Raw genomic sequence first — 23782 nt, 5'->3', positions numbered from 1 at the left:
AGTTTCCATTCTTTTATGATCCACAGCCAATGAAATACACCCTTCCTAAATATTTACGTCTGTTGAAGCATTCTCTATGCTGAGTCTGCAGGGCAGGAAGAGGAAAAGAGGGAGTTATCCCTGTCACCTTCTGAGATTGGGATGGAATGGAGAGAATGGGAAATTCTATTCTACTCAAATAGCATGGGTAAAAATATTACAGAAAGCTAAATTATAGGTAATCCTGTCTCAAGATGTTAACCAAGTCAGTTTGTTAGGCACTGCACGAGCATCCAGCATCCAACAGCTGCTGTCCCAGAAAAGAGACATCACAAAGAACAAGCAGTAACACCCAAGTGAAACAACAGGGAGGAAAGAGAACAATACAATAGTTTTTGCAGAGATTGTCGCTAGCAATAGTCTCCACACCCTTTCTGGCTAGCCATTAGAATATGATATTATGGCATTGCAGAGCATCTTCTGATCTCTTTTAACAATAAGTTATTTAAATATATGAATATGTAAATAAACACATAAATGAAATTATATTAATTCATTATACACACTCTACTAGCCAGGTAATAGAAACAATGTTGGCATCAGATCTGCCTTTGCTCAGAGCCTTATTGTCAAAAACTGACTTGACATACTGGGAAGCTTTCAGAATGAGGCATCAGACAGTTTTCCTCAGGGTGTGCTACCAGACCAGCATTAATCCTGCCCATCTTCAGTACAAAGCCAAGATGCCTCATGTCAGAGCTATTAAACTCAACATCTTAGATTAGAAAGACTCTTTCTAGAAATGTTTTGTCCAGGATATTCTTCTGACGACTTGGCACAGAATTGTTTGATAGCGGATGTAACATCAGAGAGGTTGTTTTTCCTGCAATCTTCAGCATCTCTTCCTCTTTTTCTCCCTTCTTCATGATCACCATTACTTATTCCACATAAGAGGTGCAAACCATGGGCTTCCAAAACCTAGTTTTTGCTCAGGTACTGTCACACACAGAGAGAAGTGGATTACACCAGAGATCAGAGGCACAGCCTGGCTCTGTGGCAGACTGCATTCTTGTACAGACAGTAATTACCTCAGCAGTCAATCCTCACTTCTGGGAAAAGCATGGATTAAATGAGATGCATACACATACACAGAAATATGTGTCTTTTCTTCTGCACACCTCTAAGATACCTTACAAAATAATAGTGAGGCAGGTCCTATGTTTGAAAGTGATCTAAAAGTCCCTTGTCATAACATCTCCAGGAGAGAAGTCTCTTTTTGTAAATTTTACTGTTACACCTTTTAATTTCCCAGCTATTGATGCTATTGATGATGATCTTGATTGTGTTGATTTGAAAGCCCTTTAGGCTGTTGAGTTTTACCAGCTGTTCACAGGAATGGCAACCTTGGGGCTCACGCTGCATCATTAATTAGCACCTTAAGATACCAACATCATTTGAGGAGACAGGAAAATCAACTAACAAGTTGCACTAAGAAATGTCCCCAAAGATATAGAGAATTTGAAAAATGCAGAACGGAAGGCCAGAGATAGCTTCCATAGAAAATCACATGAGTGAAAAGGACTCAGTATTTCAATGAAGAAACACTGCAAAGCATACACAAAAAATTAAGTGGAGAAAAAGTAAAAATCAATATAGATCCCTAAAATGCCCAATGTAGCCTTCAGCTACAAAAACTAAAAATCTGTAGAAATAATCCATTTAATGCTTTTCAGACTTGTGATTTTTAACTTGCATCAAACTTAGCTGCAACAGTATACAAGCCAAAACATGAGAGAAGTTAAACAGATAAAAAGAAAAAAATTTGAAGAGTCAGTAAATATCCTCCAGTTCAGATCCTTTCAAAATCAGCCAGAGTTTGCATCCATTATACCCCAATCTTCCTGGCAGCTGATAAAGAAATTCAAGAAGAGGGATCCAGAGATCTTAAACAATTCTCCAAGAGGTCACATGGTTTAGGTGTTTGGTTTAGATGTTTTTATAGAAAAGGAAATGTGTCTATTCAATGTTCTTCCATCCTGTTACTGCAGTGACTGAAATGCTGATGATTCAGTGCTAACTTGGCTTTCCAGCCAAAGTTGCTACATTATTAGGTGGCTGGAACATTGGACAAAGCTAGATTCCATGCAATTTCATTCAAGATAAGGAAGAATGAAACAACCAAAATGACAATGGTTCAGAAAGAACCTTTCCAAAATTGCAAAATGGAGAGGCTCATTCCATATTATACCAGTAATGTAAGTGAAAGACTGATATGGAAAAGTAAGATTTAAATACTATTTCAAAATAAAAAAAATTCAAGCTGAACCCCAGGGGTTGCACACATCATTCCAGGTACCAGCTTGGATAACTAACTCCATGCTATTTTCTGTCATTTTTATCACAGAAACATGCTTAACCTCTCCAAACCTGACATCCACGCAAAGGACAGGAAGAGGCCACTGAATTAGGAAAACACCAAGGAATCCTTCCCTGTCTGGATGCAGTCCCCAGTGGGCAGTGCCTAGGGATGGGAGCCATCCTCTAGGATGGCCTGGTGAGACTTAGTGAGAGATCTAGGATGGCCTGGTGAGACCTTAGTCTGGCTGTTGCTTATCCTCACACACAGGGAAAAGCAGGGACACCTTTTGGGGTCTCATCCCTTCCATCCTTTTCATCACACGGGCTGGCAGGGTTTGAATGATCTGCTGACTGGACAATTACTCTGCCCTTGCTGCTTCCTTCCCTCACCAGTACACCCCAGAAGCCCTTATCATATTAGCAAAACAAAGGTTAAGATATAGCAGCACAATCCAAAGCCTTCCCCCTAAACAAATTCCTGCACAGGGGAAAGCAACTCCCAGGCAGCAGAGGGTCATCCTACCTCCTTCCCAAAGTAGTCTAGGAAAAGTTCTGAGAGTTCTGAATGATCTTAAGTCTTGATCAAGGATCTCAAAAGAGCAAACCACAGCGTCCCCTGAAAAGCCTTAGAAGCACAGATACATATTTAAAGATATGTCACTACATCAGCTGAGGTATTAATTCTACCCTCACCAAAAACATTATATGCACCATCAGTATCTGAACTGGTAAGAAATTAAAGGTAGCCAAGGTGTGCAAATCTAAGCAGATTATTCCTTAGAAAAGGAAAACCATGGTGGTTCCAGCCAGAAATCAACTGTTAATTAACCCTGTTTTGGCCCAGTGATTTCTATTACCTTAGTGTTTCAAGTATTAAGTCCATTCAGCACAACTCCACCATGAAAGTGAAACAGTAAAAAATCTAGTATTCCTGTAGCTAATTGAGAAAAAATTACTTCATTTTATATATATGGCTTCCCTTCTGTTTTCCACCACTAAGTACATTTTGATCTGATTGGTCAACATGGCATCTTTAAGATCTCAGGTTACACTATAACCTGTTGCTTTAGTGCTTTACCTAATGACTAGAGGTACAGGCTCCACAAAATGTTTAACAGATCAGTGATTTCTTTTTGTGTTGTTCCTAATCTTTTAAGAGTCCTTTTCAGTGAACCACAAGTCTGGCACAGAATGATAACTCAGCTTTTTCTTCAAGTCATGAATTCTAAAATATAGTAAGAGTTAGCATCAGTGCAAAAAAAAAAAAAAAATCAGAAACGTCTGAATGTCCCAACTAAGTATAAAAGAATTTAAATAAAGTATTTTGAGAGTATTGACAGCACTATTTCATTGTCAATTGAAATGTGCCATAAAAGAATTAATGAAGAAATTCTTTAAATCATAGCTATGGCAATAATAATAATGTTATTGGAGTTTGGTAGCTGACACTCTATATTGTTCAAAATTATTTGAGATAAGAGGCAACAGAAAACCAATGGCAACATAACTGAAAACAGTCCATAAGACACCAGTGCATAGCAGTGGCCCTATGTTGTGAGTACATAAAGTTTGTGTGGAGAGGAAATGTCTTACATGTGAACCATGAGTGGTACACATTAATTCCCACTCTTCAAGCATGTCACGTTTTCTACTACAAATCACTTCCCCTTATAAACCTCACTCATAAGGAGACTGTAGGATGCATAAAATATCTTTCAGCTTTCTGTACAAACCTGAAGTGAAACCCTCTTAATATTGAAGAAAGTACAGAAACAGTGGCTAAGTTAATTCCTTGTAGCACCAGAAGAGGTATGCTATACAGTGTTTTCACATTTTCCCAAAGCATCTCACTAATACCTTCCTTTGAGTGGCTGAAAAAGCCTAGGGAGAAAGTAATCCTTCACATGCCATGTCCCATTTAATGCTTGGCCTCCCTCCTAAGACTATGGCAATTCAACCTCACTTGTGGCACTTATTTTACGACAGGCACAGCTGTCCAGCAGTCTTTGCAATATGATCAACTAATTTTGCAGTAGTGCACTGCACAGCTCACAGATTTTTGTCCCCCCTCCCAGTGGACCTGAGCTGAATATGGACAGACTTGGAAGTAAAACAGTTCCTCTAGATGAGGAACCATCTGAGTCACCCAGTTCTGATACCACTTTTAGGGCAGCTGGCATGGGAAATACCCTATGAATGCTCTCCTTCGATAGGTGCCACTCAGTGGGAACACAGAGGTCAGCTGCCTCTTGAGGAGAGGCACTTCTACACATGGGAACAGCTCCGCTCAGTAACTATTTCATGATGGAATCTAAAACTATTTCTACAAGTGCTGGTTGAGTACAGAAAAATCCTCACTGGGCCAGACCTGTAATGGAGGTATTTGAGGACCTTTTATAAAAAAGCAAAAAAAACCAAAAAACACCTTTGTAACAAGAAATCAACAACTTAAGAAGGAAGCACATGATTTAGTATCTTCTTCAAATTAATACTAGCCTGAAGTTGCCGCCAAGTTAAACCACATTTCCACAGCCCAGATCCTATTTTAGGAGACCAGAGTAGCAGTTGATGTGAGAGTTTTGTTGACTTTTATCTGAACCAGAACAAAAAGCTGACTTGTATCTTTATGACTTATCATCAAGGTGTACAATTCATAGTCAAATGTTTCTTCCAGACACATATCACATTCTCCAAGTACGGGTGGGAACTTTACTCACAGTCATTGCAGCAAAACATTTCTTACGGGAAATAAACTTTAGGGCAAAGCATCACAGACAAGCAGACTCTTTGTATACTGTTCTTTTAGTTGGCTTATATGTTCCAAAGTAGAGTATTTTTTCCAAGACCAAAGCAAATACAGCAGAAGCAGTACAGATAAATAGATCTATTAAGCCAAACACAATTCTTCAAAAATTTGCAGTATTCTAAAGACTGAATATAATTGGCTTCAGAGAAATCAGACTTTAGTCTAGACAAAGCAAACTGTCCCAGTAGCCAGCTGTTAGGTGGAAAACTATGAGCTCTGGCAATGACAGATTTCATTCACTGTCTTGATCACCAGCTGTTTTTTCTGCAGGTAAAAAACTTTAGTCATTGATCATTGTAGAAATAAAGGTGTTTAACAATCCTGGTCATATCAGAAGGAGGAACAATAACATTCTGGTTTTACAGTTTCAGTCCTCATTAACTTTTGGCTTGAGACAGTTGGCATTACTTACCAGCACTAAAAGCATAATTTCAGGGGTTCCCAGGACAATTACTTCTAGACAAAGAAAAGAATAAGTTTCTATAGAAACCAACACTCTGCATGATTGACTTCCACATATTCATGCTGCTAGTCAGCTTTCCATCATCAATCCAAAGTTCTATCTAAACAAAACAAACTGGAAAAGGTTTGGTTGAATGTGTTAACTAAAGAGCCACCAGCACAAAAGGTTCACAACTTAAGGTCAGGATAAACCCTCTAGAGAAAGAGTTGAACTTCACTAAATGGACAGAAAATCAAGTCTGTAGGCACTTTACAAGGGGGTACTTTACCTAAAACACGATAGAATACTGTTGATCAAAAACCAAAACCAGTAACTTTAGTCTTCAGATACCAAGAGGAGTATCTTGTCCATTCCCTGACTTTAGAAATTCAATTCTTTTGTCACATTTGGTAGCCTTGAAATCTTTAAAATCCATCTTTCCCTTAGGAAAGAACAATCCAGGTAAGTATTTCCCATCCTCCGCAAACAGAAAAGCAGACAACCAGAAACTCTGACTCGTAATGGAAATACATCTCCAGCTGCTGAAGACTATCCAGTAGCATTAAAGCAGCACTTGAGATATTTCATGTTTTCCAGTGTATTATCCTATTAGTCTCTAAACAGCAGTCACAGAAAAAAAATCTCTGAAGTGTAGCTGGCGAAAAACAAAAGGACAAATAGTAAAGGTGCTGATGTAGGTTTTTAGATGGGTATGAAACTTGTATTTGTGGCCCACTGAGGAGCTTTCTTAAGTCTATCACTTTAAGACCAAAACATTAGTATGAGCAGCGAGTTCAGTGTGATAAATCCAGATGAGTCTGTCTGATGGATATGCATAGGTTGTAGCACTGCTCTTCAATCACAGTGATTAAAACCTTTTCAAAATACACGGTTGCTCTGACAGACAAACAGCTCTTTCAGATCTTTGGCAAATCTTGGGGTAACCAAATTTAAAATCAGTTTTAACTCATTAATTTAAAAGATGTAAAGACATGTCAAAATACAATGGGAACAGATTTCTGGGCATATAAATATTTCATCTTCAACACCCGTACTTGATTCATGATTTTTCCTCGTGATTTCTTACGCCATTATGAAATTTGCTTTTGAAAAAGCACAGAAGCTTCTGCTTCTAAACTCTACAACACTACCATGTTTTAAACTTTCAGCCACAAAACTTTCTAGTTTGTTGAGTTTTTTTTAAAACTGTTTCATTAAGCAGTACATGGTTTGATGAGGTCAGCATTCTTGTCCTTTGTCTGTAAAGCAGCTGGCACAATGAAGTCCTGGTCAATGAACAGATCTCCTGGTCATTACAGTCAACCTTAAATTCTCTGTAAACTAGAAGCCAAGCTAAAAAGGAAACTTGAACAGCTGAACAGGGTTCTCCCATCAAACACCTTTTGGCACCTGGTTCTTCCAATGCCATTGTCGTGTCATTTATCTCAGGCTCCCATAAAATGACCACCATTGGAATCTAAGCATCATCACAGCACTGAAGCAGTTCAGTAGCACTGAGCACTACATGCAGAAGAAAACGCATTACACAAAGCTGTAGTGTGAGACAGTAATGCTTCCATTACCCCCGAGTAGAGCACCCACATGCAAACACTGCACTGCCATACGGAGTCATAATAGGGAGCACCGACAACTGTAAACTAGAAGATGGCATGTGGTAGGAGAAATCAGCAGAGAAGTCATCCAGGAAAAAAGTAAGTATGTCTAAGCACGTGAAAGTGTGAAAGAGAAAGCTCTTCTTCCAAAAACTGCACACACTTAAAGGAAAAAGAACAAAAAAAGGAAAAAATAAATCAAGAGATGAGTCAGACATCAGTAGCATAAGACAAACCTGAATAAAAACCAAGAGCAAAAACATGTAAATACCATTTGACACTCTTCTTATAGATCCGGATCTGATAATATGATGAATCACAAAAACTTCCACCTCCTTTTTATATTAGGATTCAAGAAGACCATACACATCTTCACAAAATGCATTCAGTTGCCCTATAATATACTTGGATTGAAATGAAAATTTGCACTTTGAATAAATTTAAAAAAACAGTATGAGAATATTTCCTCACATTTCTCCACAAAATTTCTTCTTTAAATTGTGACAAGTAAAGGGCACAGAGATTGGGCCTAGAAAAGCATTTTTCTCCTCACGATATTCTGTACACTTTACTCTATTTACACAGAAGCAAAAAAGCAGAAGTCTGAAGAAATTAAACACTTTAGAGTGCTAAAATCAAAACATAAGCAATACAATTTTTTAATTTCAGTATTTTAAAGTACAGAAAGTGGAAACTATGAATATCAAATACAAATTTAAACAAAGCCACTTATCTTCCCCTAGAATAATCAATATGAACTACTTATAGAAACTTACAAATTTAAAGTAAAATCAAAACAAAATAAATACTGTACATACACTTTCCCTGCCTGCAGGCAAAAGAGGATGGGAAATACTGTTATGAATTGAAAAAAATGCTCTTAAAGCTGCAGCATCCCATTTCCCAGCCAAATACTTAACACAGTAGTGCGTTTCTGTAAAAAGGAAGACACACATACACCGATCCCTACTGAGCAGACAAGCTAATATTTTCAGAAACATTAAGAAGGAAAGATAGAAATTAGACTATGAGAGTAGAAAAAGGAGAGGAAAAGACAAATGGGCCAGCAAAACATTACTACAAAACTAGTAAATATAGCCAAGAACTAGCCCCTTTTTTTTTTTTCAAATTCCATGTTTTTTAAAAAAAAAAAAATCACCCAAGCATTGGCAGCAATAGACATTTCCCAGCAGAAGTGACAATACATATCAATATAATCTCTTAAAGTGATCCCTTTCATTCCCTTCCCACAGCATGAAATTCTTATGGCTTAATTTATATTAAAAGTAGAAAAAGTCTTTTTTTTCCAAACAGAAATGCAGCCTACAAAGAATATGCATTTCCTTTTCAGTGCTACTTTTATTTCCCATCCACTGCATGACTTATCACTCATAGGCTCCCACAAAGAGGGTTACTAGGGGTTTTTTTGTTGGGTTTATTTTTTGGAAAAATGGATGTTGCAGCTTTTAATCTTGTTTAACGACAAATAGTAAGGCCCTCGGTTCCATTTGTATTTCTTCTGTGAAAGAGTAGCTCTGGGATCACACAACCCCAGAACTATAGACAGCTTTTAATGGTCTGGAAGTATTACGTGAATGACTCTCTGGAAAGACACAAGATTTGGGGTCATGGTGGGAGTATGAAGAGATAGGTGGGCATGTGGAGCCTAAACAGGGCACTAGTTACCGGGTCATTCTAGTTTCAGTTCTGCTTAGTCTCCACAACTACCAAAAAGGGGGTAGGCCAGATTCTCATCAGCTCTGGCTTTGAAATTCTGCAAAAATTTTCAACATTTACAACTTAATGGCCTTGTGAATGAAAGTAGCTTATGCCTTATAGCAAAGCCTAGGGAAAGCTGAAGCGTGGAAAATGTTATAATGACACTGTGCTCTCTTACATCTCTACCAAAGGTAACACAAGCACTTCAATCACAAAAAAAAAAACAAAAAAACCCCAAAGCCTCCCATGTGATCAGAAAACAACAGTTTTAACTCTCAACATCTAACCCTTTCAAAATTCTCTTGAAGAATGAATTAATGTAGAGTATTACAGGTTGCATAGGTAATCTACCTCAGAGGTCAACAAAGGCTACCCTGTAGCCAGGGTTTATTAGCAAGTATAGTAGGAGAAGAAAAGGGAAAGTTGCTGGAAGAGTCTTTGATATAGTTTCTAGGTGGTCTTTCCATTTTCATGTTTGTTTTTTTTTTCCATTGTAGGAACATGAGAACTTAAGAGACTGGGAAAACCCCTACAATATTTCATTTCCTATTGTTCTGTTTACAAAAAAAAAAAAAAAAATTATGCCAAATTCAAGTTCCCTGACTTTTCAAAAAAGATTATCCTTGAAAACGAACTACCACAGCTGGCTTCATTCTCTGTCATCCAGCCAGTGTTCCCTACTCCCTCCCTCTTCTACCCCAAGTGAGACAGCAAGGAAGAAAACTGGGGTATTTCTCTCCACTACAACAACACAAGGTTCAGTCCATCTACAGAAAGATTGGTGCAGTAGTGATTTCATCTAGAACACAATAAAAACATCCCTACAAACAAGTACACAAAACAAGTGAGGTTACCACATCCTCTTCATAAGCTACCAGGAGACTTCTTTTTCCCCCTTTGTTGTTTTTCTTTTTTTTTTGCCTTTTTTTTCTTTTTTTTTAATACTGCTCATCATGGCAATTTCTCTTAAATTACTTGTTCTAAGGTGGAACATCAGATTTAAATTCTGCTGGAAGCATGGATTATCTGAAGAAAATGCGAATGAACCTCTGCCTGTTGACAGCCTGTGAAGAGACTATTACATAAATTCATGACAGTGGAGAGCCACTTAGAAAAAAAAAAGGTAGAAAGTAGAGTAAAAGAAAGAATAAAACCAAGAAGAAATAATATATATGGGTCCAGCCATACCTATGTTCCAACAGTAAGGTACAGATAAATAATGTGGATGGTCAAAAAAGAGTCTCTGTATAAGCCAGTCACATGTACAAGAAAGCATATTCCATATTTTAAAATTCCTTACTCCAGATTCTATTCTGGCATACTTTTACTTCAGATAAAAATCTGCCTTTAAGGAGAGAGAACTCGTTCTTCATTCCGCTCTGAATCTGATTGCTGCTCTAAACTGGAATTTTCTATTATTAGAAATTGTTCAGCTAGCAGGAAGGAAACAGTTTGGTTCAATATGCTAAAGCTAAAACAGCTTCCAAAGCCTGGCAGGCATTTGCTCAAGTTTAAACACAGGAAATTCATATGGATATATAATTTTAACTAATATTGACAACAATTTCTTTCTTTGACTAACTTTGGTGAGAACGTATTAGAAGATAGTTAAAATATTATCTTTTAACTATTTCCTTCTGGAAATCATAGCACCTGAGAACCACAACTCCTTATAGTAATTTTCAGCACCCTTAGAGTACCTCTTAGCTTATCTTCTACTTCTTAGAAATCCTCTGTTACCTCCATTCCCAATATTATAGAGGTTGATAACTTGCTTTAAATTAAACAAGAATAAAAAATTTAAAAGACTGAAAAAATGCTTTTGTGAAACATTAATTAGCAAGCAACAAAAAAAAGTAAAAAAATTCACCCATACAAGTCACAAAACAAGCCAAGTCAATATAATGTAAAAGTTGGTCTGCAAAAAACACTCCTGTAATTTTCAAGCTCCAGATGAAGTAAAGCTGAGAAAGCTACCTGACTTACTTGCAGTTGCATTATATTTTGATGCTTCTCCATTTAGAAACAGGATAGTGCTAACTGGTTGTGATCCTGCAATAATTAAAAACACCTGACATCAGAACTATTTTCATAAATTTCTACAGGCATTCATAATCTAGCCTAAACAAAAATAACTCTGCACAAATACTCTGGAAAGTAAAACTGAGTTTTGGTTTTAAACTACAACAAGAGAAAATTATTCCAGTATAGAATATGGAGGAAGGAAAAACTGGTGTGTAAAGTTAAATCAATTTGATGACTTGGACACTGACACAGGAGTATTTTTACTCTTAAAAACCAAAAAAAACCCTAACCAACCAACAACATTGTTGTCACTAGTCTACATCTTGGCTGGACCCTACAAAATGCCCTTTTTCCAGAATCAAGTAAAGGTATTCCCCTTCATCCCCATCCCTCAAAAGTTAAATATTTAATTTTATATTACAGAAAAATACAAATTTCAAATCAAAATTATTTACAAGAATTCAGAAAGGGCATTTGTTATCAGCTCTGTAAGAAGCCTGACACAAATGATCATTCTGATACCAGTAAGCTACTTAAATGCTTATATATGCACCAGTTAAGACTTTTAATTGGCTGTCTCACCCAGCTTTGAAAGCAACACACATTCTCCTGCTTTCCTGACTCTTCAGTAAAATGTGTTTAAAGTACAATAACAATTTAATGCTTCTTCCATGCTACATTAAGTAATATGCCAAATCTTATGACTGCAACGTATATCTTATGAGTTATTTCAGAGTAACTGTTCTGAAGAAACATTTATCCTAACTGATGTCCCCGTTCCTCCAAAAAGATAGATTGGGTTTTCCTCCTTTCTACCAACTCTTAAATAACTTGTACAAATACAATTTCAGGGACCTTTTTCACAGAAGAAAATCATCACAGAGAGATCATGAGGAGGAGTAGTATGCACTCAGTTTTGGAGGAAAGAGGTGCAGTTTAAAACAAGCTAGCTACTAGACTGACATAAGAAGATTCTTCTGTCTTTAGGAGTCTCTTCTAGTCCATTAAATAAATAAATCTGATAATAAAGAGGACAGGTCAAAAAATAAACAAGCTTGCAGAGAATATGCAACTTGCAAGTCAACAGAAGCCCAGCCAATAGCTTACAAAAAGCAGGAAAAAAAATAAGATTCCATATGCCTTAATTTAAAAAATAATTATTAATGCATCTCACCCCTATTTAAGACTATAACCTGAATATCAAATTTAGGAGTCCAGACTAATCACAATTAATGTGGCTCTCCACTGCACCAAACACACATTATCAAAACAATTTAAAACTTTCACATTATTAAATCTAAATTAATAACCCCCACAGAAAAAGTCTTCCAAATAAATAGTTTTTTTAAATGAATTTAAAAGTTGTGAAAATCTATCAGAAATAAATTATTGATAAACCACCTTCATCATCTTCCCCTCATTAATTAGGTCAGAAACTACCAGCAACAAATGATATTCAAGCCCTGATGAGAGACTATTTCTCACAGTCCATGTCTCTCTGAAGATTTCCCCGTTCCCGTATGGTTATTGCTGAGCAGGTGTGGCACAGTGAAAATGCAGCATTGGGTTGGGTTTTTTTGTGGTTTTTTTTTTTCTTTTTTCTTTCTCTTTCTCGTTTTTGTTCATCAGGCAGTGTTTTAGATGGTACATGCAAGTCTGCTTCAAGCAGAGGAATAACAGCAGCTCCAGGCTCTGTCGACCTCAGTACTGGTCTGTGTAGGAAAGACAGCAGTAGTAGAAGTAGCAGCTACATTAAACAAAGAAGCGTGCATGGCCATTCCGGTTCAGCTTCAAGATCTTCCCAAGGCGCTGTTTAGCAGTTGCCATTCCTTTCTTTGGACGTTTGCCTGAAAAATGAAATCAAGTGCTTCTATCAGGAACTTCAGAACAAGCTTTAGTTGTTGTAGAACAACGATGAAACCCAGCGTTCAAGCTGAAGCAGGCAAAATTCTCACCCAAATCAGTTTCAAAAACAAACAAGCAGGGAATCGGAATTGGAAAAATAACCAGGAACCGTTTTTCCTAAACTCTGGCTAGCATTCTCATAAATAAAATGATTATATTATTTACAACCCTTTCTAGTCTGTAATAGGCAGTGGGTGTAGGAGGAGAGAACTTAAACTGAGCTTCCTGAATTTTACACAAGTTATTCCCTTGAGTAAGTTATAGAATATAAACTAGAAACTGAACATTAAATAGTATGCTCATCAGACTATTTCTGAAGTGTCAGAATTTTTAAACCTTCACTTTGATAAGGAAATCTGATTGAGGTCAGTGTTTCAGAGAATAGTTGTGTCTGTTCCCTGTAATAAATGCATAACAAATATCCTGTGCAATTGCAACTATGAAAGCTTCATCTGGCCACACAGCCAGTTAGATCTCTCTTAATTCCACCTTCACACATTCTGTGCCAAAACCTAAGTGTCCACAGTATGCTCACTTTGTATTTTTCCTCAAGGTCTAATCCTGTCATTTACTCAGTTTCTGCATCTAACAGCTCTTTGAGACGTTTACCAGCTCCTTTTCCTAGTCTTTTTCTCCCCCTCCCCTGGCAAGAGGATGAAGATAACCATTACCTTTTGTTGCCTGGTTGCTGATAGGGGGTGGGTTTGATGCTGGCCTCTTTGTTGGATGAAGTGGTACAGACAAGGACGTTTCACCATACGGCCTGTCGGGGCTAAGGCTGCCATCACTCAGCTGACATTCTCCTTGAATTAGACTGGAGTCTCGTGTGTATTTGCCATGCTGAAAACTCAAGCTGTTGTTGTGGACTATGCTTCTGTTTTCCTGAACCTTATAACTGGCTTCTGATGTACCCTCTTTCTTGACATACTTTTGAGTTTTATTTGCATCCTAGTATGGAAATGAGAAGAAAAAATGTAGAGGTTACTACCTTCTGGCTACAAGTTCACTCCAGTTTTTCTAATTCTAATTTGTGTCTTTGGAAAAGATATTTCAGTTCCACTAGTATCTGAATACATTACGATTCCATCATAGATACCTCTTAAAAATAACATACAACATAGTCTCTGTGCAATTTTTTCCATATGTATTTAAGGGCAACGCTACAGATTAATTACATATACCACTGTATAATAAGTATAATATATGTATATGTAACCAGGTAATCTGGTTTCAATATTCAGCTGATAAGACAACAAATGCTAAATCAGGAATTAACGAGTACCATGTAGTTACATATTCTTACCAAGCAAACACTTAGAAAGCATGCAGTTAAAAAACCAGTGTTATTTAATAGTTGCAATTTTGCAACTTTAATTGTTCTATTTAATTAATTATTCTAATACTTCTAATACAGACAAGTTTAGAAATACTAAAAAAGTTCAGATTGTCAGAAACACAACCTTTGCTGGATTCCATCTGGATATCAGAAAACAAGAATATTCCTACCTGTTGGCTGTTGAAAGGTTATATCATTTTGGCAGTACCAATTTCCTAAGCAAGTATCTTTATTATAAATACTGTCAACATATTCCACTTGTTCTTAAGCTCTGGTTGGGAATAATAATAATAAAGTGCTTCCCCAGTTAGACTGAATGTAAATTCATGCTTTTTGAATAAAGTATTTTTGATTTTTCAAGATACTGCCCTGAACACCTTCATACTAGCCAGTATGAAAGAAGAGAATTTGAAAGCAAAAAAAACTAAACAACAACAAGGAAAAAAAGCATGACAAAAATATAATACCCAGTTACCAGAACCAGAAGTATCTATCATCAGATATGCAGTGTGGAAAGACCTGTCTACTGTGCCTTCTGTACCTTTGTGTGTACCTTCACCTTTGTGATCTCTTCTGCTACAAAAATGAGTTCAAAATGTTTAAAGCACTGTTTTACCTGAGGGGTAATCCTTGAAGCTTCATTTAGGTGTCTAGCCCATGCTGAAGTTCCCAAGTCTCTTTCCTCTTCCTTCACAGACCTACCTAAAAGAGAAGTTCAACAAGCCTAAATTTTAAAATCAATAACTAAGAATACAAAGGTAATTATACATTTTAGTGACTTTAAAAACAAAACAAGAAAGAAAGGAAAACCCAATGGAAAATATTTCCTGAATACAAATTAAAATTTACAGCTGCTTGGTTCTACACACTGAATTGGGAAAAAAAATCTCACAGCATAAATAAACCTAATTAAGGATCAATACACCACAGTAAGAAGGTCAGACAAACATAATCTTTCAAATTTCAAAGCCCTGATGTTGAAGACAGCTTACTTTCTTTGTTAAACTGCAGCTTTCTACCATGGCTTTGTATCATGAGAAGCTCATAGAATGATGGACATTTCATTTTCAGGTATTATTGACTGTATTTTTTCTAAGCACTGATGTGCTATTCAGGTGCAATATAAGGAAGAACTGTGTTGATAGGCCTACAGAAGAAGTGTCTGCATTGAAAATACATTTACGATACAGTTAACTTGTAAAATTAAGGGTATCCCAAGACACCAATTCAATTTGCATTTGGAGAGACTGAAAGGTTTTATGAAACCTGCTAGCTAACAAGCACAGTTTTGTCTTCACCTGTGTAGTTTGACACATGTACTGGGTCTGGCTGGAACAGATTTTTTTCCTAACAGTCCATATAATGCTGTATTGTAAATTTGTGGCTGAACCAGTGTTCATAGCACACCAAACTTCTGACTGTTGCTGAGTAGTGCTTGCACAGTGTCACAACTTTCTCCTTTGCTCCTCTGCTCACTGCAATAAGTAAGGTAGGAGTAGGCAAGAGATTGGGAAGGGACATAGCCAGGACAGTAGACCTGTATTGGCCAAAGGAATATTCCATACCACAGAATAGATATAGAATGTTATGCTTGGCAATAACAATTGGGGTAGAGGAAGAGGCTGGTGGAAAGGCAGTCGAAGGCAGCCCCTGACCAGAGACTGACTGAGCATCAGTTTGCTTGAAGAAGGTAGTGAGTGATTGCCTTTACACCACTTATTTCTTTTCTCCTTTCTTCATTTACTAAACTGTCTTTATATCAATCCATTAATCTTATCACTTTTGGTATTTCTACTCCCTTCCCCATTCCACAGTGGTGGGGGAGAGAACAAAAGGCTGTGTGGGTGCTTAGATGCTGGCCTGAGTCAACCCACCACAACCTGAAAACCTGAATCTTACGACTTTCATGAAGTTACAAAGGTGGACAGACACTGTACGTGTCTGTGTGGTTTGCTGGTTAGGTTTGGGTTGGCTTTTTTTTTCCTGCTGGTTGTGGGTTTGTTTGTTTGTTTGTTTGGTGGGTTTGAACGACCTAGAGCTTCAGTTACCAGAACACAGTCCATGACATCACATTAGGCTTTCCTGTTATCTATGTAAACAAATATCAACATACTATCAGTTCTTTGAATCAGCACGGAGCTTGCTGATGGGGTTCTATTTGTTTCACATCAGCAAAGCTATAATCCTCTTCCATTTCTCTCTCAAGCAAAGAATGTTCACAAATGATGACTTTTTCTCTGTTCCAATAAGTGATTTTGATTCCTTTGAGGGGATTAGTGCTAATGTTCTCCTGTCCTGCATTCCCAAAATGCATTTAACAGATATTTGCTTTCCACAGACATCAAAATGCCACTGACAAAGAAAATGACCTCTGAATTCTCCTCTTTTAATGCACTGTATTCATAGCAGAATTTCAGGAGTAAAGCCAAATATGCCTTCCAAAGATACATGAAAAATCACCAAGTAGATTCCTATGGATATCTAAGCAACACACTTGTCATGAAAGCTGCAACCATGAAGGTTCCATCTTTTCTGAAAGAGATTACATTTGGCAAAGCCAAAACTTTGCCAGTCTTATAAGGATGCCACAAAACTTTCAGATGGAAATATTCAGAAGGGGTATTCTGATGACAAGCTAAGTTTGTCCCGGTTTTCAGAAGTAACACTTATTTTTTACTAGAAAAAAACAACAACAAACAAAACCAAAGAACACAGCTTTAAACGTCAGTCTGATTAAAAACTACTAATATAAAGACTACAAATCTAAAAATATAAATTTTAAGTGCTTATGCTGAGCACTCTGTCCAAAAGCAGAGAGCAACAGTGTCATTAGTTCAGATACCTACCACATTCTATTGTTTTGTGGCTCTGAGATGGCTGTCTGTCTTTATGCCGACTCCTGGCGTAGCTTCTGTGTTCCTGAAGGGAGGTTCTTTTATTTGTGCAGTCTGTGCTTTGAGTATGACCTGGTAAACATGTAGTATAGTGCAATCCTGCCATAGAAAGCATGCCCTGAATAGCTTCTTCTTCTGTACTTGTCGAGGTAGGACATTCCCTAGAAAAATAAAGGGGTAGTAAGCAGTTCAAAACAGAATCCTCTGAAGGACTGATTTTTATATTGGTATAAGGTAGAACAATAAATACATGTGAAAAGGTCTAACAGTCTATAAAAAATGCCCACAATGTGCTTACTTTTTACTGGGAGTTTCATTTCTGGATGGCTTCTGGGTATTTTGACAAAGGTCTCTGATGACCTTAGATTCCTCTTTGAAATTTGATGTTACTTCCTGCTTCTCTTCATCACCTGAGCTTTCTGACTCCTCTGTGGAGGAATCCTTCTGCTGAAACAAGAGGAAACAGAATGCAGAATGGTCACCAGACCCCCTAAATGGAGACACTACCTTAATTTATGCTAAGTGAACAACTCAAAAGCTTTCAGGTCTAACTTTTTCACATATATAGTATTCAGAATGCAGTTGATTTGAATATAGCAACTGAGATGCTATACATCCAAATTTTGTAATACTGGTGAGGACATGTTCCAGTATAAAAAGCATTTCCAAAATCCATGTTCTTACAAACCACCACAAATATTAAACCATACACAAATCATTGTATTCTCTTTCAAGAGAGCACTAATTCAAGGTAGAGGAAAAAAACCCAGAAGTGTGGTTCCAAGCAGCAGCCAGAACTGATGCATATTACATAGAATGGGACACATTCTGCCCCAAATAACCGCTTCTGGTTCCTGCTCTCACAAAATCTAACTTGCAGCAGCACCATCTCTCTAATGAATGACAGAAGCTCTCAGGTAAATCCAGAGCACAGCAGGAACAGAGACACAACAGCTGTTGCCTCTCTTACAGAGTGGCACAGCCTTCATTTCATGAATGAAAGAGCTTTTCAGCTCCTGCTGAGATTACAGCTTGTACGGGCAGGAGCTTCTCAAAGGTGGAGCAACCATATGTGACTCAATATGCCTTTACATGAAGCAAGGGCTACCATACATATGTTTCATCTTGGTAATTCAGACTAATCTATTTTCAACAAGTACAGAGAACATCACAGTGTTTTTTTCAAGCCAAGGAATATGCATGACACTCAATAAAAAAAGTGCTGAAAGTGGAAGATCAGAACATAGATATGTTCTGATCCTTCAAGACTGACACCACTATCATCAAAAACGGAACTGGCATGAATTAAGTGCATTGCATCACCAAGGGATATTTTTATGTAATAGTTTCAATAGTTTCATTCACAAGAGCAGCTTGTTAATCTTTGACACTTGGAAAGTGACACCAACAGGCAATTAAATTATAACTATGATTCAATGTTAGTAATAAAGGCATTGTTTTGCTAAGATCATCTTCAGCACAATGTAACAACATTAAAGGATTTACAGGAGCTACTGAGAGAGTTCATTTTGGATATGTCATTACAAAAGACAAATTCAAACATGCAGAAAAATTATTCCATTAGATATTAGAAATTAAAAAGCAGAAGAATATGGGAAGAACTAAGAGAGTAAATAGCATTAATATAAAACATTCACTCATTTACAAAGTCATCCAAAACTGGTTACATTCTCCTGTGAAGATGAGATATATCACTTTTGAGTAATTAATGATTCTGTGTCTTAGAAAAGGAAACCTGCTGAGCCAAAGTTGTTGACAATGCAGTTTAAACCAGAAGAAGCCACATCATGAAGATTCCTATCATTTATTCCAACATCTAGATAAAGTAATGATGAAAGACAACAAATATCAAAAAAAGATCTTGACCATTATGGAAAAAGTAGGAATTTGAAGACTACTTATAAAGTCTAATAATAGGCTGAAAATTGAACGAAAGACCAAAACATTAGTATTCCAGAAGCATGAAACAAAAATCTGAAGTAATCACTCCACCCTACTGCTAACCAATAAAAATTGAAATTACTAAATTACAATATTTATATATGCATATTGTATTAAAATATATGCTTGCAAATATGCACGTATTTGCATTTATATTTCATGTAGTTCTAAAGAAATCACTACAATCTAGACACTCAGAGGGAAGATTCCCATTTACTTCCAGTAGTGTAAAATACCTGAAGAGGATTTAGCTGCTTCAGCTTATTTAAAAAAAACTGAATACCTGTAAGATTGTTTCCAACTAACCATGTACTAAAATGAAACTCGTGTGGTAGATACTCATAATTCAAAAGATACAATTTGGACTTTTTACAAAAGAAATAAACAAAGCAACTAGGATCTAACTTTTCTCAGGCTGCTCGTTCCAAAGCAGGGCTCATTCCCTGCCAGCCTCACTTCAATGACAATGGAGATCATAAAATTTGGTTCAAGATAGAATATCTTGTAATTTTTCTCAACACTAGAATAAATGAAGAATGAGGCAGAACATTCAGTCTGACATATTAAACTGAACCAGAACTAAATACTTTGTTATTGCGGTTTTAACACAAACTTTGACCATACAAATTTGAAATGTGTGAGCAAAATTATATTTAATAGCTTCATTAACTTTTGTGACTTTTTTTCTAGCTATACCTGTGTAGTGCAATCAGGCTCAGATTCTTCTGAATCAGAAATATCAGAGTATTCTGAGGATCCATTCCTGAGTTCTGATTTCACACTTTCAAAGAACACTGCAGAGAGAAAGATTAAAATATAAGACCCAATATTTATTACATATAATATTTAACTATCATTTTGGAAGTAAAAATCAAGAAACACATATTTAATTTTTAACAACCTGCAAACAAAAGGACATCCACACACTGATCTGGTTCACAAGACAATTCTGCTTAGAACTATAATGAATTGCCTACTGCTGACCAATAGACTCCTCAAGCAACTGACTGGATGAAGACAGGAAGATACATCAGGTGCAGAAGAAGCATATATTTTTTTCTCTCCCATAGAGCACATACTCCACAGATGGCACCTTGGGCAATTTCTGCTTTTGTGTATAGGGTGGACTCAGAGAAGTGGTTCTCAAAAAACATTAATCAGAAATAATGTTCAATATTACTTTGCCTTATGCTCTCTGAACTTGGGATTTCCCTATTTAAAAACAAAAGCAGATATAAAGAAACACTAAACATGGAAGACAAAGGATATTAAGTGATTTAAAGGTAAAAAAATTGCATTACTTGCAATTTTACTTCCATGTCACAATTCACTGGCATATTCTGCTTGTTTTGTGCTACTACAGAGCTGCCAATCAGGGTTAAAATGCAGACCTGTTAAATATTAAAGTATTACTGTGATGATACTTGTCTTTATCACGGAATGACCTGAAAAGGAAGATGAGGAAATACCAACCTTGGACTTGCTTTATGCTAGTACTAAGGTAAAGAACTAATAAGAGAATCAGGTGTCAAAACAGACATCAAAAACACTTGCAATATGACAAAGCAAACAATCAAAGCAGCTAACTAGTCCACGTGGTTTACTTTAAGTGCTGAAAGAACTCAAAACGTGAAGCAGCTGAGCAGTTCTCATAAACCTGTACTCTTAAGAGACAGCATACGTCTCAAAGAACCACAAGTAGGAAACACATTTCTAAGTGTTTGGAATCCACGGCTCGAGGTCAGTGAGCTGCATGTGTACCTGTGTCAAAGATGCTGGCAAATATCTTGATTAAGTACAAATTTGTTGAAGGTGACAATATGCAGTTTAAGTAGCAGAAGTATTTTGGAGAAAAGACAAACAGAATAAAAAAAATTATAAATATATGTCAAGAAAGTAGTAGCTAAAGAAAGCAACATCACTTTCCAAGTACTTACAGCTTCATACAAAACTGTGCTGAATGAATGAACACAAGAAAAGTTGAAATGCTGGTTTGCTTTCAGCATAGTTTTACATGAAACTACATAAACAATACACGATTCTTCCTAACTCTAATTATGCAAGAATAGAGGATATATCTGTAACCATATATACACTGCAGTTCTGATAGGGTTTTGCTCCTATTGAAAACTGCGGTCAAGTTCACAAATAGGCATCAAATATATTTCAAGGGTATTATTAATTTTTAAACACTGCATAATGGTAATTATTTTTAGAGTCAGAAGAAAGCTAAACATGAGACTTGTTACCAGAAAGTGAATAAAATGAACAGCTGGTACCAAAAGCTAGAGAAGACTAATTAAACTTCAGAAAGTGTTAGAAAGAGGATTATCTAAACACATTAAATGAGCAACATCATTATATATGAAGTCAAGCTAAATAAAGTAATGCTTAACATATGACAATAAAATTAATATTTTAAATTACTGCAGCTCAAAACAACCCAAGGAATTTCTGATGATAACTCAAGCCTTTGGCTCATTTCAAAAAGGCAAACAAATTGTAGGATAAGCAACAGCATGCATGATACAGAAAACATCATTTTACAGCACAAAGAATTTTCCTTTAGACTACTGCCTTTTCCAAGAAAAGTTATGGCTCTGTATGCTTCCAGAGACTGGGAGGAATACTCCAGAAATCAGGTGAATGGTAGGAGTCATTATCTCTAAGATCAGGCTAAGCTACTGTGAATTTAAAGAAACATCTTAAATCACCTTCCCTTCATCCACACAAAGTATCTTGCTCTATTAAGCACAGCACTTGATCTTTGTCTCTCTGATAACAGTGGGTCACCATTTAAAACCAGGATCTTGGCATGACACACAAAGCTCTGTAGAGCTTGATCTGTTTAAAGGCATCTGTCTGTGGATAGTGTCTCTTGGCCTTAATCCCAGTAAGCACAATGGAAGTTGGAAACTGTTATAGAAACAGGTAGTTCCTTTTATGGAATTCTCTGCAGACAATACCTTCCCCTTTCTTTCTCTTCAGACTCTCAGTTAAGGTAAAATAATCAAACATAGGTAATCTTTAATAAGGAAGTTTGAAGACTCTCAATCTTCAATTAAAAATATTAGTGATAGTCCCGAGTACTCAATTTCTGGAAGAACAATCTCAACATTCACTTCTAGTTCTAAGTACATTTCTTACATTTGGATACCCACTGCCATATTCATTCTGTATCAAATAAGAGCAACAATTTTGAAGAAAATCTACTATTTCTCTGTATGATTTAATCTTTGATTCAAGTGCAAAATTTACTTTAATTTACTTAGTCTGCTTTTAGAAGTGGAAAAACACCACAGTAAGCCTCACTCAACAAACTGTTTGTCTTGTTGTTTCATGAGTATCCAAGAGAGATCTCTTTCATGTACAGGTTTCTTAATACTGTCCTCTGCAACGTTTGGAAGCATAGTAAAGAGGGATTACAATTTGCTTTGTTAATGAAAATAATTACATATTTTATGCAGGCTGACAGTGGACTCAAATGTTGTTATGAACTGTTGTGCAGGAAACTCAGAGAACTCTAAGTCTCTAGAGGAGTCTTATTATCTTTAAGTGTTGACTTCAGTTTCCTAGTACATACCCTTTGAGCCCTTCTAAGCTCTACTGTGGAAGGATGTGACTTTTATAATCAAAAAGAGAGATGAACAGTTATGTCAAGGACCAATTTGTCACTGCACACAGAGTGTAGGATTAAAAATAGGCCCTGACAACAGGCATTCAATACTGATACTTTACTAATACACTGTGTGATCATCACTGCTGAACACGTGGCAGGAAGGTTTCAGGCTATAGAAAGACCGAAAAAGAGTAATTCCTAGTGAAGGATGGTTTAAACACTGAAAAGTAGGGTTAAAGTTTTTCACAAATAACCTAAATTCTTTCCCAGTCTTGCAAAAGTTAAAAGTATAAGACTTTATTAATGCTAAATTATGTCTTATCGCTTGTATGCAATCAACCTACTCATTATCAAAACATACAAAATTTTATGATCAAGTAGGTAATCATCAAATGGAACAGAAAAAGTGAAATATAAGATAGGTTTAAAATTAGCTGCGTGTTATGATCTTTCATTCTATACAGTGAAAGATGAGATGAACTTTTCACACTGAAGTGTATTTGGGTAAAAAAAAAAAAAATCAGCAATCTTATATTATAAAAGAGACCAAAAGTAACAAATACTCATACAGAACACTAACCAAACCTCCACTCTGAAAAATGCTGTACACAGTATTCAAGATGGCACTAACATAAAAAATGAGTTTTACTTTTTGTCTCTATCCTGTTGGGTTCTGCAGTAGATAGATAATATCTGACAAGTGTTTTGTGTAACTTCTAGTGCTACTCCTCTGATTTATTACCTTATGCTCTTCATATTTTGGTAAAATTTCAGTCAGACTGACCAATAGTCATTAGACCCTTTTCGAGATCATCAGAATGTTCAACTGATAGGACTTAAAGACAATCTTACTGTTCAGTGGTTTCTGGCCATCTGCATTCCCTTCTCCTTCAAATCCTGAGGGCTGGTCTTCTACCTTAACAGTCATCTTTTTCGACCTTGTCCTGTCATCTTCATCTTCACTGTCTGCTGTGTAAAGACTGCGATCTGTAAATGGACGTCTCTCATCTCTGTCTCAGTAGTAAAGAAAAATTCATATTAATCTTAGAAACCTGAAGCAATTGTTTTCCTCCCATTATTTACAACATGATCTTAAGATACAACACTAATATTCTCTTATGCTC

General features: G+C 36.5%; 1 protein-coding gene across 7 annotated transcripts in view; it reads right to left on the bottom strand.

Moving 5' to 3' along the window:
- KDM7A (lysine demethylase 7A) overlaps nucleotides 1-23782 on the bottom strand; it is an 89279-nt gene that overhangs the window by 15018 nt on the left and 50479 nt on the right. For 3 of the 7 annotated variants that reach the window (XR_003530803.1, XR_003530804.1, XR_003530805.1), the window contains exons 14-21: nucleotides 23511-23668; nucleotides 19736-19833; nucleotides 17376-17524; nucleotides 17030-17238; nucleotides 14800-14885; nucleotides 13519-13795; nucleotides 12344-12789; nucleotides 10904-10969 (exon numbers count right to left, since the gene is read on the bottom strand). Coding sequence is in view for 4 of the 7 variants with exons in the window: in XM_027662684.1 (XP_027518485.1) it covers nucleotides 12695-12789; nucleotides 13519-13795; nucleotides 14800-14885; nucleotides 17030-17238; nucleotides 17376-17524; nucleotides 19736-19833; nucleotides 23511-23668 (1072 nt within the window). In the remaining 3 variants the exon portion in view is untranslated. Of the gene's footprint in view, nucleotides 1-6335; nucleotides 12790-13518; nucleotides 13796-14799; nucleotides 14886-17025; nucleotides 17239-17375; nucleotides 17525-19735; nucleotides 19834-23510; nucleotides 23669-23782 lie in introns of those variants that run through there. The other 4 variants (XM_027662684.1, XM_027662695.1, XM_027662714.1 and 1 more) reach the window with 4 other exon arrangements.

This window comes from Corapipo altera, unplaced genomic scaffold (genome assembly GCF_003945725.1).
Source record: "Corapipo altera isolate COAL_440 unplaced genomic scaffold, ASM394572v1 1, whole genome shotgun sequence".
NCBI lineage: Eukaryota > Metazoa > Chordata > Aves > Passeriformes > Pipridae > Corapipo > Corapipo altera.
The sequence above is the reverse complement of the archived record's forward strand: the minus strand, read 5'-3'. Positions and strand labels throughout refer to the sequence as shown.